At 41.0% G+C, this 18222-nt stretch overlaps 1 protein-coding gene across 2 annotated transcripts in view; it reads right to left on the minus strand.

Annotated features, from left to right (window-relative positions):
• Window positions 1–3876: 3876 nt before the first annotated feature.
• afap1l2 (actin filament associated protein 1-like 2) overlaps window positions 3877–18222 on the minus strand; it is a 216440-nt gene continuing 202094 nt past the window's right edge. For both annotated transcript variants that reach the window (XM_048609072.1, XM_020528765.2), the window contains 5 exons: window positions 17461–17638; window positions 14665–14829; window positions 6187–6380; window positions 5213–5335; window positions 3877–5116 (listed from right to left, as the gene is read on the minus strand). In XM_048609072.1, the coding sequence (XP_048465029.1) occupies window positions 5090–5116; window positions 5213–5335; window positions 6187–6380; window positions 14665–14829; window positions 17461–17638 (687 nt within the window). In that variant the 3' untranslated portion in view covers window positions 3877–5089. The remainder of the gene's footprint in view (window positions 5117–5212; window positions 5336–6186; window positions 6381–14664; window positions 14830–17460; window positions 17639–18222) is intronic.

The following is an 18222-nucleotide window of genomic DNA, read 5'->3' on the forward strand; positions in this document are numbered from 1 at the left end:
TTGAACTACACAAACCATCTTCCCCACAACTTGCACCACCAACAATCCCGATGTCCCAGATTTAATTACTAGAAATAATTGAATTCATATGAATTTCTACTTGTGTGCTGTCAGCCCCATTGCAAAACAAAACCTTGAAAATTTGACACCTTATTGAACAAAGTGCTTTTCTTAAAGCCATATCAACTTAATAATTACCACTAAGCACCCTCTTTGGCACAGGGAAGATAATATTATATTTGTGGAATGTTAATTTCCCCACCTTGATAACTAAAAAAATCTACGGTGAAATCACGATGACTCAAAATCAGATAATCTGAAACTCTAGTTGTGTCAAAGTTGTCAGTCATTCCTGTCGGTAGAACAGGAAATCCAATGAAGGATGGCTGTGGTAAATAGAAGTTCAGGATTGGGAAATTGGGGTTAGCCAATTCCCCACCAGCTCGTGTGAGCACGCCAACCAATCGAAGCACGGTTATGCAACGCTGCAATGTGAAATCATAAGCAAGTCATCATTCAACATCAAAACCTTTCTGTGAAACTCTACTATTATGGCTGGGGATGCTAGTGACTCTGAAGGGTCCGATCACTGCTCACTCAGTTACCCAGCTGCCTCCCTAGCCGAAGCTGTAAAGACTGTATGCATTCTGCAGGATATCGCAGGACAACATGAAAGCATAGAAAAGATGTTTAACTGCATTAATGACCTGGTGGTCTGTATCATGCCCTTCTGAAAACAGCATGCTATGCAGGAAAGTGTGTCCTGGGATTTTCCAAGGCTAATTCCCAGCACTATTCAAAACATTTTACTGTCCAAGGTCAGAGTATTGTAGGGTGTGAATAAATTGAAAAATAAATACATATTTCACATGTTTACTGCATCACTTGTTTTGTTTGACAGATTGCAATTACAGATAAAACCAAGTGCATAGGGATCTCCTCAGCTAACTTGAAGATCCACGAAATACAAATTTGTGGGCAGGACCTCTGCAATTTGACTTGTTATGGTTATACTGCACAACATTGTTTTTAAAATTCTGCTCATTTTTGTCGTAGTTTGCATCACCATCCAATCATGATGTATTTCACTACCTGAAAATGTAAATTAGAAAATGAGGGGCTTTCAGTGCTTTAAACTTTCTGGTTTGCTGAGAAAAGATGTTTGGTTAGTAATTGTTGCCATCATTGCTGCTGCACACCATGTCATATCCATTAACCCCAGCAGTAAACCACCACTGGGAGGAGGAAATTCACACCACAGAGATTTCAGGATCTTTGTGGGCATCTTTCTGTGAGATCAGTGATGGCGACTTTGCACAGGCCACTATCTTGGTTGCTTAACTTGTACCTGACACATCTTAGACTGTAGTCTCTCCCTTTGTGCCCATTCATGTGAGTACACTGTAGAAATCCAACCTTGGTTGTGCACTCACTGTTCCTCCCCTTCTTTAAAAACTGTTGAACTTGTCCCTGACTCCACATTTTTTCCAAACTTCTAAGCCCAATGAAATTCCCAAGACTGTAATCATCAACCCAGATTTTTTGGCTAATTTCTAATTGAGAGATTCAACTTGCAGAACCTCTGGGAAAATTCTAATCAAACATGAAACCAGGACACCTAACTAATCATCACAAATGTAGAACCTGACTTTCCCATTATTTGCCTTTAAGATTGTGCTGTCATTTAATTTGTTACAAAATTATGACACGTTCATCTGAACTCTATTTCTGCTACCTTAGTAGCATTGTTAATTTGTTTGAAGTGTTAAATGTCTCCTCTCATATAGCTAACAAAGGAATTCATATGTTATTATCCCACAGCTTAATTTCAAGGCCTTTGTGTATCAGCGGTTCTCTCTGACCTATCTCCAATTTAGTGCATCATGTCAGAAAGGTTTAGAGGGATATGGGCCAAATGCAGGCAACTGGGACTAGTTCAATACAGAATACATGGTCAGATGGACCAGTTGAGCCACAGGGTCTGTTTCCGTGCTGTACGATGCTATATCTCTAAGACTTGAAGCATGTACCTACAGAAAACATCCACACTGCAGATTACAGAAAAATGATACAACCCACAGTGATAGTGCTCAATGACTGGCAGGGAATTTCTCTTTAAATTAAAATACTATTTGGGGAAGACCTTGCCTACATGAGAAATGGTTAAATAGTGGAGATACTGGCAGCATTGAGAATATTGCAACACTGTATGATAAACACGCATGCTAACAACAAAGGGGCCTCGGAAAGCAGAGGGGAGATTACACTGTGGGGAAGTGTAGAATTTATCAAATGTCTTATCACTATTGTCCCTATAGCTCTCCATGCCAACTGTAATTCAGCAGTAAGAAGGTTTACATGGTAATCAAGAGAAACAGTAACAAAAGAGCAAAAAAGTGTTGGAGTGCAGCTGCTTCTAATTGCAAACTCAAAACTTAGCAAACAGCATTCCATCTTCCAAATGAATCAGGGACTTTCTATAACAAAGTATGTATTGCTTCTAAATTTACTATATAATGAAATTTGGAACCAAGCTAAATCTGAACTTGTAATGCACTTCTTGAGGCTAGCGGCTGACACGTTTTAGGACTATTTTCCTTGCCAGTTGTTAAAAACACAACTTGCCTTTAATTCTTTTAAGCATCGTGCACTCGCGCAAGCTTAAAAATGATAGTTGATGAAAAGTCATTAATTTGTTAAATGGAAGTTGTTTTCAGAGATTAAACAATGAAAATTTGTGTTTGTGATCAGAAGAATACCTCATATTTTCTACCATTTGAGAGCTATTTCTTGAGTGAGAAAAGGCAACCACGAACTTAAAATCAGGAAATGGTGGTGTGAGAGGTCACCCACTGAAATGTGCGTTCAGTCCACTTGTCGCATTTGTCAGAAGGACCTGGAATGAGACAAGCCCAAATAAGGGTCACTGAACATGAAACGTTAACTCTGCTTTCTCTCCACAGACGCTATCAGACCTGATGAGTTTTTCAACCAATTTCTGCTTTTATTATTGCAATGGGATCCTGGCCATGTAACTCACACCAACTTGCACTTGATCATCAATCCTTGACCCATACTGGCAGTGAATTTGGCAGTGACTTGATTTTAAAATGTGCATATTTGCATTCAAACACTTCCTAAGCGTTGCAGTGATGTTTTCCAAATTCAGCACCCTCCAGGATATCTGTGCTCCTCCTTTTGTGCATTCTTGAATTTAATCTCAGTAGCATTAGTGGCTGTACTGTCAATTACCTTAGTTATCAGCTCTGGATTTCTCTCTCTAAACCTCTCAAGCCATTAACATTTCACTCTCCTCCTTTAAAAGAAATTCCTCAAAGCTTATTTCTTTGACCAAATTCTGATCTAATATTGCTTCATATATTTCAATGTCAAGTTGCATTTCATTCTGCTCCTATGATCTCGTTTTGTTAAAGACGTTCTATAAATTCAATACATATTTTCACAAACACTAACTCAACAGATCTAATGAAGACAAAAAAACAAAAGTGAACACACCTCTCTAAGATGCAATATTTATACGTACAGTTCTGTAATATTTCCATGCCTAACAAAGCTCAGTTGCGATTTGAACTGTCAGGAAACATACTATTTCTTGAACAAAATCTGAATGCGATAACCATAGAATTCAGCTAACATGAAACGAGTTCCAGCAAATAAATAAATAAATAAATAAATAAATAGAGTAAACACAGAAGCATTATGCAAATGAAAAATTCATCATTCCTTTTTCATAGCATCATTCATCTAGTATTGTTAAATATTGATCTAATATTGAAACAACAGACGTCACAATTTATTGAGTTTAAACTGCATACACCACTTACTGAATCAAATACACCAAGTGCAGAGTAAGAATATGGGGAAAATATTATTTATTTCAAGATGTTTGGTATAACTAATTCTTATTTTATACTTCTGTTACTGGTATATAACAAATGTGCTTTCATAACTGTTCACACGTAAGTATATGTATTTACAATGTTGCAAAGAGGCAATAAAGAAATCAAAATTTTTTTAAGGAAGCCACGTCATGAGGAATTTCTGGATTGCATGCCAGAGATATCTGATTATAAATGGAATTAATGCGAGACCGAGTTGCTGGGAATACGGCCAGCTGGGTAGTATCAAAGATGACAAGAGATTTTCAGAAGCTTTTGTGATTTTCTTTTCATATAGTTTTGTTCAATCGGGGTGTATGTCCTTTTTTTTTAAATCAAACCCTTTGCTTCTGTAAAAAGAAGATTTCTCATTTACACCCAATTTAGATGCCTCAAGTGAGGCCCAAAATACTTTGTTTGGTCTATGACAGACAATTGTTGTCTGTCACTAACTTCGATGCTACTCTTCTTGTCAGCCACTTAATGAGAGGGATATCCACAGGTAGGACTAGTCTGACCTCTCAATGATGGGCTTCTCTGCTCCCATGGAGAGCTGTATCAGGCAGTCTAGCAAGAACAGGAAGACTCAGCTATTGCAGGCAGGCACTCTGGAATGTCAAAGCAGACGGAAATTAAAATCTGAGCTTGATCCTTCAGTATGAAATTATCTTTACCACTCTAAATTAATTCTATTATTTAGGAACAGAATGGAGGGCTTGTTGCCATCTTTCATATTACTCAACTGTTTCCTTTCTCATAGCATCACCATCTAATAGTGTTTAATAAAGAGGAATTTTTAACTTGTATACCAGATATTCCTTACATCATTGGACTTATAAGCACCAAAGGAAAATCAGGCATTTGTTGTACTGAATGACTTAAGACAGTATTTATTGGTTAAACATTAACTTTGCTAGAAGTCATATCCACAGTTTTCTTAAGCATAGAATATTCCACGATGAAATGAAGAACCTCCAAATCTTCAGATGCTTTGTAGTAATGGCCCATGATATTAGTGTGTGAGTTCCTGTTGATGACTGGGGCAGTAGAAGCTTTCATATATGAAAAAGTGTGCCAAGTAGTAGTGGCTTTCTATACCTGCCTTCCAAAAATAGATGAAGAAAAGTATCTTTACAGTTCCAAAGGCTACAGTTTTTAATTTTAAAGTCCATCCTCATTCAAAATATTTTCTAGCTGGTAGCTTTCTTTTCCCATTCCTGACAGAAACAAAATAGTAATGGTTAGAAATTGTAGTGATTTACTCATTCGAAATCTTGAGATTTTCAGTGTGTTTTAATTGCTTGGATTTGTACCTTTGCTTTTTGTAGCACTGTCCCCTTTCCGGATTGCATAATAGATAATGGTCTATTTTTTAAGGCTGCAGCTGAGTTCACAGGTGAGCTGTCAGGACTGTTATTCAGATTAGATGGCTTAATCTACAGAAAGCAACAAGATTTATGATTAAATTTTATGACGAGACCTGCATTTTATGACTTTTTTACATTTTGCTCTCACAATCTCTCTCACTGAAAACAAAATTACATTTCCCGGAGTAAGTGAAACTGGCAGAGCTCACTGCATTCACAGGTTCTTCTGTTTGTGAAATGATTGTATTTTTACATTCCTTTCTTCTGGGATTTTACAAACGACAAACACAACCTGCTAAGACCCACAAAAGCTGATCATCTGCTTCTTGAAAAAGGCTGCCATCTGCCACCATGCTTCCTCAATCCCAGTTCCCCTTCCCACTCTCTCCTCAATTCAAACTTTGTACATTGATCACCATCAATCCTCAAATCAAATTGCTTTCCTCCACGTTTTCCCTCAATTTAAATTTGCACATTCTTTCCCTAACCTATCACTTGCAGCCACTCCCCTCACCTTGCCCAGTTCCTACAGAGATCGGGCATTAGATGACACTGCAATCTCTGGGTAGAATTGCAGAACTTGCAAGAACCTGCACAGTGCAGCAACATTCAGTCCTTTGAAGCAGTGCCAGGACTCGGAGCCTGGAGAGATGCTGAGCATTGTTTAAAAATGCTGACTGGCTTGGTGAGGCGAAAAGCACAGAAACAGCAGCTGCTCTTAAATATCAACAACCTGAAATTTCGTTTCAAACTACAGTATAGAGGTTGACAAACAAGCTCCTAAAATGGTAAAAGTACAGAAGTTGTATGCCAGAGTAGCAACAATTTCTTACAATTAATTAGTTCTAATGGAGAAGAAACTGTCAATACCAATTGGTTGTTATTAACAGGTTAACCAGTTGATTACAACTGTAACGTACATTTGTGCTTAGATTGTCGAAATGACTGGCATCCACAGTTGTTCCCAGTGTCACTGGCCCCAATTCAGCTTTCTTCAGATTCTCCTTCACTGTTACCAGTTTAAGTTCCAGGTCGACCCTGTTATTTTCCTTTGATTTCCATTCTTCTTCGATCTGTCGCAGCCTTTCCTCCTGAGTGCAAAGCACTTGCTTATCTGAAGAATTTACCAAAACAAAATTATTAGTCTGCTTAAGTTGCGTCAAGCTTGCAGTTAAAGAGGGCATTTTGTGGCCTTGTGCTATCTAAGCTTTTCACAGCCAGCGAAGTACTTCTGAACTAATCATCGCTATCATGTATAAAATGTAGCTGTCAACTTGAACACAGCAAGTCGGGCAGTAACACCCACATAATCTGATGATTAGAGAATGTTAGTTGAGGAATGGCACAGGACAATGGTAGAACTACCCTGTCCTTGAAAAGCAGTTCAACTTCTCATTGCAACAGTAGCCTGGCATCAATATAATATTTTCGGTTAGAACCTTAAAAAAACTTCATTCATTATCAAAGGATAAGACAATGTTATAGTGCAATGTAGTATACAAATACATCATTTTTATTATTGAGAAGTGTACAATACCTGGCAAACAAACTCCTACAGGGCAGGACAAAACAAAGTTATTAAGAGGAAGATAAGAGGTATGGTTTGAAGAATTTATTTTACACAATGAATTGTTGCAATCTGGAATGAACTGCCTGAAAGGTGCAGGGAGAAGGTTCAAGTTACTTGTTAAAAGGGAATTTGATATATAATTGAAAAGGAGGCAGTTTGCTGGGCTTTGGGGAAAGAGTTGGGGAGCTGCATTGGGTAGCCCTCTCAAAGAGCTGGATGCAGACAAGATGGACCCAATGACCTTGAGAACAATTCTCAGATTTTGTCAGTCAAGTAAATTACAGAAGAAAAGATAAACTTTGGCCACAAGGGTATTTTCCTGATGGTGGAAAAATATATATAGTAAAGTCTATTTACAACGGTGTTTTTTCTTTCTGCCTCACAATGTACAAAATATATATGTTGTTTAGGGTGATTTGAGGAAAAAGGGCACTATTTGGCCCTAGAATTAAAAAAAAAGCACTACTGGGCCAAACATGAAGGAAAACAGACCCACGGTCCTCTTGTAGCACAGTGGTAGTTTCCCTATCCCTGGACCAGGAGGCCCGGGTTCAAGTTACACCTGCTTCCAAACAAAAAGCGAACAGGTAAACGAAGCACTTCTTGCAGCACAGTGGTAGTACTCTTATCCCTGGACCAGGAGGTCCGGTTCAAGTCCCACCTCCTCAGAACTGTGTTATAACATCTATGAACAGTTTGATTATGAAAAATACGTGAAATTTAAAAAAAGGTAAATTGTGAAACAGAAGTTCCCAATCCCAAAGTCATGGCAAACATCTTGAAACTCTTGAATAGAGTAAGATTGAATAGGTAATTTGGAATTAAAGGAAACATCAAAGCAATAAAAATCATAGAACACCATTGTGATCAAAATGTTTGAATTAAGGCAGAAGGAGAGAAAGAATGGAAAAGGTACAAAATAATGGCAGGACCAGCCCTTTTTTATTCAAAGCATATTCTGCTCAACAGTCAGTCAGGGTTAAAGGAGAGGCTGAACTCTGTTCTTGAAGATGAGTTTCCAATTTCAATTATTTTCCATTAATCATTACCAATATTAGCCATCTAGTATAACATAATTGGTTAATAGCTATTATGCTCATTATTAGTCACACATGGCTGAAAGTGAAAACTTCTGAAGTCCTGCAGCAGTCCACATTGTAGCTCGTGTAAAATGCCAATAGATGTTTAATAGTTTATAACAGCATGGTTTCCAGCTCTCATCTATAAAGGACATGCAGACCCCAGTCACAGTTTTCATGCATTCAACAGTGTCAGAATTAATTTAAAATGAACAGGTTGACTGCTTCATTGAAATTGCATACAAAGGAAAGTCACATGAACTTGTCTAATTGCTAAAGAACATTCACATTGCTATTGGGAGAGCTGACCCACAAACTCATCAAGCAACAGTCTAACATAGCCCTACTTACAGAATCATATCTTACAGCCAACATAAACATCACAATCACCATCCCCGTCCGTGGGTACATCCTGTCCCAGTGGCAGGACAGATCCAGCAGGGGTGGCAGTACATTGGTATGCAGTTGGGAGGGAGAATACCTGAAAATCCCCAACATTGAATCTGGATCCCTAGAAGTCTCATGGCATCAGGTCAAACACAGGCAAGGAAACCTCCTGCTGATTACTACCTCCTGCACTGAATACCAATTGGAAGATGTGCTGAGGGTGACCATGACAAAATCGGTAGGAGGGACCACTTTTGGGAGACCAAGTCCTATTTTCACATGGAGGATATCCTCCATTGTGTTGTGTGGACACTATCATTGTTCTAAATGGAATAGATTTCAGTCAGATTGAGAAGATCAAAACTCAGCATCCATAAGGTGCTGTGGCCCATCAGCAGCAGGAGAACTGTAATCAATCACAATTTGTAAGTTCATGGTCTGGCATTACCCCACTCTACCATTACCATTAAGCTGGGTTCAAACTTGATTCAATGAAGAGTGCAGGAAGGCATGCCAGGAGCAGTACTGGTCTTTCTAAAAATGAGGTGTCAGTCTGGTGAAGCTATGGCACAAGGCTACTTGCATGCCTAACATTAGATGCAGCATGCAATATACAGAGCTAAGCTCTGCAGTCCTGCTGTGAATGGCAGTGAACAATTAAACAGATAACAGGAGGAGGAGGTTTCACAAATATCCCCATCCTCAATGATGGAGAAGCCCAGCACATCAGTGCAAAGGACTAGACAGAAGTTATTACATCCATTTTTGGACAGAAATGCCAAGTGGATGATCCATCTCAGCCTCCTCTCAGCATCACAGATTTCAGTCTTCAGCCAATTCAATTCACTGTATGAAATATCAAATAACAGTTGCAGGCACTGGATACTTCAAAGATTATGGGCCCTGACAATATTCCAACAACAGTACTGAAGACTTGTGCTCCAGAACTTGCTGCTCCCCTAGCCAAGCTCTTCTGAGTACAGTTACAACATTGGCCTCTACCATAACATGGGTAGCCAAAAAATATGGATAGATACCAGTCTTCAAAAAGAGCAGAACAAATCCAACCCAACCAATCACCCTCCACTGATCCGTCAACAAAGTGATAGAAGGGATGATTGACAGTGTTATCAATTGGTACATGCTCAGCAATAATGTGCTCATTGACACAGTTTCGATTCACCATGGCATCTCAGCTCCTGGTCTTATTATATCTTTGTCTAAAACAGACAAAAGAGCTGAACTCCAGTCATGAGGCGAGAATGGCTGTCCTTGACATCAAGGCTGCATTTGACGAAGTGTGACATCAAGGGGCAAAAGTAAAAATGGAATCAATGCAATCGGGGGAATACTCTCCACCAGTTAGAGACAAACTGGCACAAAGGAAAATTTTTCTGCTTGTTGGAGGTCAGTCACCTCATTCCTTGGAAATCTCTTCAGGAGTTCCTCAGGGTAGCTTCCTAGGTCCAACCACTGTTAGCTACTTCATCAATGACCCTCCAGTCATCATTAGGTCAGAGGTGGAGATGTTTGCTAATGATTGCACAATGTTCAGTGCCATGCACAACTCCTCAGGTACTGAAGAAGCCCAGTGTCCATATATAGCAAAACCTGGACAAAATTAAGGCTTGAGCTGCCAAGTGGCAAAAAACAAACATTCACACCACAATGGTGCCAGGCAATTATCAACTCTAATCAGAGAACTTCTAACTTCCGTCACTCTATATTCAAAAGGACTACCATGACAGGGTCACCTACAAACAACATTCTGTAGGTAACTATCGACCATAAACTGAAATGGATCATATAAGCACTGTGGCTACAATAAGCAAGACAGAGGCTATGAATCCTGCAGGAAATAACTCATCGCTTGTCTCCTCAAAGCCTGTGCACCATTCACAAGGTACAAAGTTGGAGTCTGATAGAATACTCTGCACTTGCCTGGCAGACTGCAGCTCTGAAAACATTCAAGGTGTGCCATATCAATCCAGGACAAAGCAGCCTACTTGATTGGCACCACATTCACCATCTTCAAAATTCACTCCCTTCACTACTGACACACACTGGCAACAGTGTGTACCACCCACAAGTTTCACTGAAACAACTCACCAAGGCTCCTTCAACAGCACCTTCCAAACCTGCAAACACTACCATTTAGAAGTTCGCCTCCAAATCTCACATCTTCCTGACGTGAAACTATATCCTTCAACTGCATCAAAATCCTGGAACTCCCTCCCTAACAGCACCAGCCCCTAGCATAGTGGTTCACGAAGGTAGCTCATCATCATCTTGAGGAAGGGTCACTGGACCCGAAACGTTAACTGTGTTTTCTCCTTCATAGATGCTGCCAGACCTGCTAAGCTTTTCCAGCAACTTTGTTTTTGTTCATCATCATCTTCTCCAGGGCAGTTAGAGATGGGCATTAAATGCTGACCCAGCTAGCAAGGTCTACATCTAATGAACAAACAAACAAAAATAACACCTACGCTCGGTTCGCAATAAACAACTGCACCTCCCAGTCGCGAACCATTTCAACTCCCCCTCCCATCCCTCAGACGACATGTCCATCCTGGGCCTCCTGCAGTGCCACAACGATGCCACCCGAAGGTTGCAGGAACAGCAACTCATATTCCGCTTGGGAACCCTGCAGCCCAATGGTATCAATGTGGATTTCACAAGTTTCAAAATCTCCCCTCCCCCCACCGCATCCCAAAACCAGTCCAGCTCGTCCCTGCCTCCCTAACCTGTTCTTCCTCCCACCGATCCCCTCCTCCCACCTCAAGCCGCACCTCCATCTCCTACCGACTAAACTCATCCAGCCCGTCCTCCCTGGACTGACCAATCCCCTCCCTAACTCCCCACCTACACTCACCTTTACTGGCTCCATCCCTGCCTCTTCGACCTGTTTGTTTCCTCTCCACCTATCCTCTCCTCTATCCATCTTCTATCCGCCTCCCACTCTCTCCCTATTTATTTCAGAACCCCCTTCCCCTCCCCCTTTTCTGATGAAGGGTCTAGGCCCGAAACGTCAGCCTTTCTGCTCCTATGATGCTGCTTGGCCTGCTGTGTTCATCCAGCCCTGCACCTTGTTGTCTCAAAAATAGCACCTGCAGGCTCTAGCCTTTAAGGAGAAGGAACCCAAATTGTTTAATATCAGAATCAGCATTGATATACTGCGCACAGTAAATGGATGATCTCTTGATAAATTTACTGCTTAGGTAAAGCTCATTGCACTTGCCTGCTGTTAAAAACCAAAAGGTGTGCCTTTACAGCAGCTGGAATTATTTTATAGCTTTGCATTCTTTCTGATTCAGAAAATCATAACCCATGTGCCACGGTCCTTAATCTTATCCTTTGCTAATATTTACTTTAAACAAATGCATCTCCACAAATTCTACATTAAAAAAACGTTCCTGAAACTTCACTGTAAAGAAAACAACCTGAAGTTCAGGGTAATTGTTATTTTCTTTTGCAGTTTAGCTTCAGAAAACTAGCACAGCCAGAATTCTATAAATATCATCCCTTCTTTTCAAGCATTGCGTTCCTTTTACATTTGTTGGCTGTGTAATAAAGCGGCTTGATGTGCAGCTCAGATGCAAAATATCATTTGTCTCCACGCGACTCTCAGCTCTCCTAGTTTAATTTAAAGCAGTATATTGCTGTACAGCCATCCCACTGTGACATTCAAGTTGGCCACTTGGTTGGGAATGATATGTATTGGCTGATTATGTTTCTGTATCATGATAGTTTTACTCCTTCAGAAGTACTGGTTTTGGGGAAAGTTTAATGAGTCACCAGGATGATAGCTGAGATGAAGGAACATGACTTACAATTGGGTAAATCTGAGTTACAATCCCCAGTGATGAAGAGTTACAGAATTTTGATCGAGGTGGCTGGCATAATGCAAAGTGAGCTGACAATACACACAGGGGAATGCAGGACAAGTGGATTTGACATTATTCATTGAAAAGGTGTGATATTGTCTGTCCCTCAGGTGGTGATAAAGAGCAAATAACTGGGTAGGCTCATCCTGGAAGAATATTAGCCCCTTCCTGCTCCCTCAGCAATTAAGTTCTGGGTGAGATGTACCATTGGTGGACCTTCTCAACTTGCCACCAATTAAGGCCCTTAAAGTGGTCAATTCATGGTCACTTAAGGGCTTCAACCTGCCACTGGCTTGAGGACCTGGTATCTTGACTAGTGTAAAAAATGGCTGCTTTGCCAACAGGGAAACATAGATAACCAGCTGGCTGAGTTAGGGCAGGAACTCCATATGCTGCAATCTGGGTGTAAGGATTGGGGGAAGTGGGTATACACATTGAAAGACCTCACCCCTACCCTTGTCTCTGAAACCTGTAACACTAATGGCCCCATCCCACAAAACAACCGTCTACACACCAGTGCAGCTCTTCATGCTTACATAGTCTGGGCCTTTCGTGGTGGCTCCTAGGTTTCTGATTGGCTGACAGTCTCAGGCAGATTTGACTTAAGTGACAATGTTCTGATTGGACAAGACGTTTGTCAGACAGTCCAAATTGTACTTGATTGGGCAGGCTTTATCGTTAGGAGGAGGGGGAGCAGGGACTAATCACCTCTTAAGTCACCGACCCCACATTTAATACACAGAGCACTAAATCCTGGCTGTAGATTCTGAGAACATGGAATGCAATGGCCTAGAAGTTCAAAGATGGATAACTAATTCAGATACACATAAAATCCCTACAGTGTGGAAACAGGCCCTTTGGCAAGTCCACACCGACCCTTGGAGCATCCCACCCAGACCCATCCCCTAATAACCCACCTAAACTACACATCCCTGAACACTACAGGCAATTTCCCATGGCCAATCCACCTAACCTGCACATCTTTTGGACTGTGGGAGTAAACCGGAGTACCCGGAGGAAACCCACGCCGACATGGGGAGAACATGCAAACTCCACACAGTCACCCGAGGGTGGAGTTGAACCCAGGTCCTGGCACTGTGAGGCAGCAGTGCTAACCACTGAACCACCGTGCTGCCCTCAAATAGAACAAAACATAATGCCAGCCAGTTTGTCTGTGCTGCAGTTCTCTGCCTCTCTACCTTACTTTCTTCTTTTAAGGCATTCCTTCAAATTCAAATCTTTTGAGTTTTTGGTCACCTGTCTTAATATCTCCTATTATGGCTTAGAACCGTATTTTGTTTTATAATGCTCTTGTAAAGTGCCTTGGCATATTTTGTTACACTGTTGGGTGCTGCTGTGTGGGACGCATGTTATTGACAAATCCATGGCAAAAGGGGCAGTCTTTTCGGATTAAAATATGGAAAGGTATCATGCCGAACAAATGGTATAAGACAGCCTTGTTTTCATGCTGCTAAGAACCCTATGATCAATGATAGAATGACAATATTACTTTAAGCTTAAAGACTTTGCAGTAGTTTCTTGGCAATGAAAGGGCTGTATAATATCATCCCAAAGGATAGGTTACATTGCCTCAGCTAAAGCTCCTTGCGATTATTTTCTACATCTAAAATATTCAATAAAAATGTATTGTAAAAAGGTAATATTGACAATAGTGAAATGTCTTAACTAAGTCATTCAAGTTGGGAAGTAGGCTTTTCCATCTCATGGCATTGATAATCTCATCCTTGCTACTATAGGAAAACAACAAATGAAATCCTAATTGATTCCTACAGCCACATAGAAGAACTGGCAGCAAAGTCAGCACTTGTCTCTATTTGTGGAGCTCTTATTGGCTGGGAACTATGAAACCCAGAATGATTTAAGGGCCTAAACAAAAATAAAGAGAAGGTTTAACCTCAAATATTAAAACCATTCCTATTTCCTTGAAAAATTGGAGACTTAAGGCCTGTATACAGAATCCAGAAGAAACCCAATTTACTGATGAGTAATTGAAATAAACACACAAGTGCCATGGGCAAAGGAAATCTATGCAGTAAATCTGTTAGTATCTCTTAGCGAACCATAACCCCTCCGGCACTATGGCACTGACGTAGGCCGTTCGGTCCATCAAATGCTTACCAGCTCCAAGTAGAGCTGTCAAGCAGTTCCATCTCCCTGTTCTATCCCACAAGCCCGGCATTTACAATTTGATCATGTGGACATCCAATTTTCTTTTAAAAGCATAGTTGCTCTGTTTCCATCATTTAAAAAAATGAACATCCAATTTGGCCGATTTTGCAATATATTAATATGTCCAATTTTAGTTAATTAGTCCATTATGAGTTTGAGCTTCGTCTTATACTGTGATAAACTGAAATAATTCACACGGAAATTATGTTATCTTGATTATATTTTCACATTAGTACACTTTGCATTCACTTATTTCCACATTCCTTTTGTTCATATAGTCATGTCTACCTTTGCAACCTGCCATTGCATCCTTCACCTCCCTCTTCTGTTTCTTCAGCTGCATCAGTTCATTTCGAAGCTGCTCCTTTTCTTTCTCCAGTTTCTCTTTCTCTTCAATGAATTTTTTTAGATCAGCCTCAGTTCGATTCTTCCCAAATTTGGTATCGATTGATACTGGGATGGGTTTAAAAGCAAAGTGTTAGCATAAAGCTCAAGCAGATTATCAAAAATTCATCAGTGCAAGTCTAGCCAGCTGTAGGAACTTGTTTGAGCTGAAGATCAGAAAATTCCACAGTAACAAGTGGCATTGTTACATTCTGACATGACTGAAGTCCAAAAATAAGGCTGGAAATCTCCTCTTTGAGCACTTTTTAATGGCATTACAGCAAAATTTATAAAAGTTCATTGTTACAGATCACTGTCGACAAATTAATGTGAGAATCCCAGTAAGAAATACTTGCACCCATGTTGCAATGAAGCACATATAGAAACATAGAAAAAAGGTGCAGGAGCAGGCCATTCAGCCCTTCAAGCCTGCACCACCATTGAATATGATAATGGCTAATCATGCAATCGCTGTATCCCATTCCCACCCTACCCCTTCACCCCCTTAGCCACAAGGGCCACATCCAGTTCCCTCTTGAATATATCTAATGAACTGGCCCCAACAGCTTCCTGTGGGACAGAATTCCACAGGTTCACAACTCTTGAGTGAAGAAATTCTTCCTCACTTCAGTCCTGAATGGCTTTAATAACCCCTTTATTCTTAGACTGTGACCCCTAGTTCTGGATTTTCCCAACATCGGGAACATTCTTCCTGCATCTAGCCTGTCCAGTCCCATCAGGATTTTACAGTTTTCTATGAGATTCCCCCCTCATTCTTCTAAATTCCAGTGAGTACAAACCCAGTCGATCCAGTCTTTCCTCATATGTCAGTACTGCCATTCCGGGAGTTAGTCTGGTGAACCTTCGCTAGAGTCCCTCAATAGCAAGAATGTCCTTCCTCAGACTAGGAGACCAAAACGGCACGCAATAGTCAAGGTGTGACCTCACCAAGGCCCTGTATAACTGCAGCAAGACATCCCTACTCCAATACACAGATCCTCTCACTATGAAGGCTAGCATGCCATTAGCTTTCCTCACCATCTGCTGCTCCCGCATGCCAACCTTCAGCATCTGTTCAACCATGAAACCCAGGTCTCTTTGCACCTCACCTTTTCCAAAATCTGCCACCTTTTTCAGATAATAATCTGCCTTCCTGTTTTTGTCACTAAAATGGATAACCTCACATTTATCCACATTATATTGCATTTGCCACGTATGTGCCCACTCAGCCAGCCTGTCCAAGTCACTCTCTTAGCATCCTCCTCACAGCACACACTGCCACCCAGCTTAGTGTCATCTGCAAATTTGGAGATGTTACATTCAATTCCTTAGTCTAAATTGTTAACGTATATTGTGAACAGCTAAGGATCCAGCACTGAATCCCACTTGTCATTGCCTGCCACTCTGAAAAGGATCCATTTATTCCAACTCGCTGCTTCCTGTTTGCCTACCAGTTCTCTACCCATGTCAATACCAATACCTCCAATACCATGAGCTTTAGTTTTCCTTACTAATCTCTTGTGTGGACCTTGTCAAAATCAAGACATGTCTCCTCTGTCAAGCCCCTTGCCATTTTGGACAATGAATGAGCACAGTTTGCAACATCCACGGCACCTTTAGGAGCGCAGCACCAAGTCAGCAAGCTTTAAAGTGATCAATGGACACTCCCATCTAAAAGTTACGTTTGAAGCTTTTTTACTTTAATTTCTGTAGAGCTGGGAGCAGTAGTACTCATCCAGGCTGCACACTTATACTCTGAGTTCATACTTATCCAAACCTGGCTCCTCTCCCTTCCTAATGTCTCGGTGTCAGATCTTGCTGTCACCCTGTGACCTAGGGAGGTGCGTCGGGGGCAATGAATCCTAACCCTTCCTTGCCAATACCATCATAAAGAGGTTGGCCATTTTGCTGCTGTAGGTATATGCAGGAAACACTGTACGGAAGTCCTGCCTCATTGTGGATGACTAAATTTTCAGGTAACAGCGCATAAGTCATTGCATTAGAGAAGAAATAGGAACAGGATTATATTACCCCTTCAGCCTACTCCACCATTCAGTAATGGCTCATCTTATACCTCAACATCACTTTGCCAGCAGCTCTCCAGATCCTTGGATTAAAAAGTCCAATGATATATCAATTTCCATTTTGAGTAAACTCAATGGCTGAACATACATTGCTCGCTGAGATAGAGTTTCAAATATTAACAAATTTATAACGCTAAGTGAAGAAGTTGCTCTTTTTCTCAGTCCTATATAAATTCTGGTCATAGAATCCCTACAGTGCGGAAACAGGCTCTTTGGCCCAACAAGTCCACACTGACCCTTAGAACATCCCAACCAGACCCATCCCCCTGTAACTCACCTAATCTACACATTCCTGAACACTACAGGCAATTTAGCATGGCCAATCCAACTAGCCTGCACATCTTTGGACTGTGGGAGAAAACCAGAGAACCCGGAACGTGCAAACTCCATGCAGACTGTCGCCCGAGGGTCAAATCGAACCTGGGTCCCTGGTGCTGTGAGGCAACAGTGCTAACCACTGAGCCACCGTGCCACCACAGTTCCAACCTGGATCTCTATGCAGTGATGGACATGTATGGAAATGTTTTTCTGCACTGCAGTTGTAAGAAGAGACAGATTCAAGTGGGAATTCTTTTAAGGCAACTGTTCTGCAGTAAGAGTAAGATCCAGGGTTTACCTGTTGTGCTCAGCTTCTGCTTTTCAATGCACTCCGTCACTGTCTTCACTTGTGGATTACTTGCTTGTGTGGCATTCTTATTTTGATCAACCCAAGGCATCCCCACTTTCTGACTATTTGAAGGCTTGCTGACAGCCTTTGAGGACTTTTCTTCAAACTCGGCTTTCACTTGGGATATCTGAGTATGAGAAACAAGTAAAATTCAGCCTATTATCACATATTATCATCTAAGTTGCTGCAGGGGATTCTGACAGTTGGGATTTATATGCATTTGGAGAGGCAAGGGCTGATTAGGGATAGTCAGCATGGCTTTGTGCGGGGAAAATTGTGTCTCACAAAATTGATTTAAGTTTTTTGAGGATTGACCAAGATGACAGATGAGGGCAGAGCGGTAGTTGTTGTCTACATAGATTTTAGCAAAGGCTTTGACAAGATTCCATATGGTAAAATGGTTAATAAGGTTAGATCACATGGGATCCAAGGAGAGCTAGCCAATTGGATATAAATTTTGTTTGATGGTAGGACACAGAGTGGTGGTAGAGGGTTCAGTCTGGAAGCCCGAGACCAGCAGTGTTTTGCAACGATTGGTGCTGGGCCCGCTGCTGTTCTACATGTATATAAATGATTTGGATGAGAATTTAGGAGGGACGGTAGTAAGGCTGTGGATGACACCAAAATTGGTGGTATAGCAGACAGTGAAGAAGGTTTCTAAGAGTATAATAGGACTTTGATCAGCTGGGCTAATAGGCCAAAGAGTGGCAG

Source organism: Rhincodon typus, chromosome 20 (assembly GCF_021869965.1).
Source record: "Rhincodon typus isolate 14 chromosome 20, sRhiTyp1.1, whole genome shotgun sequence".
NCBI classification, from domain to species: Eukaryota; Metazoa; Chordata; class Chondrichthyes; order Orectolobiformes; family Rhincodontidae; genus Rhincodon; species Rhincodon typus.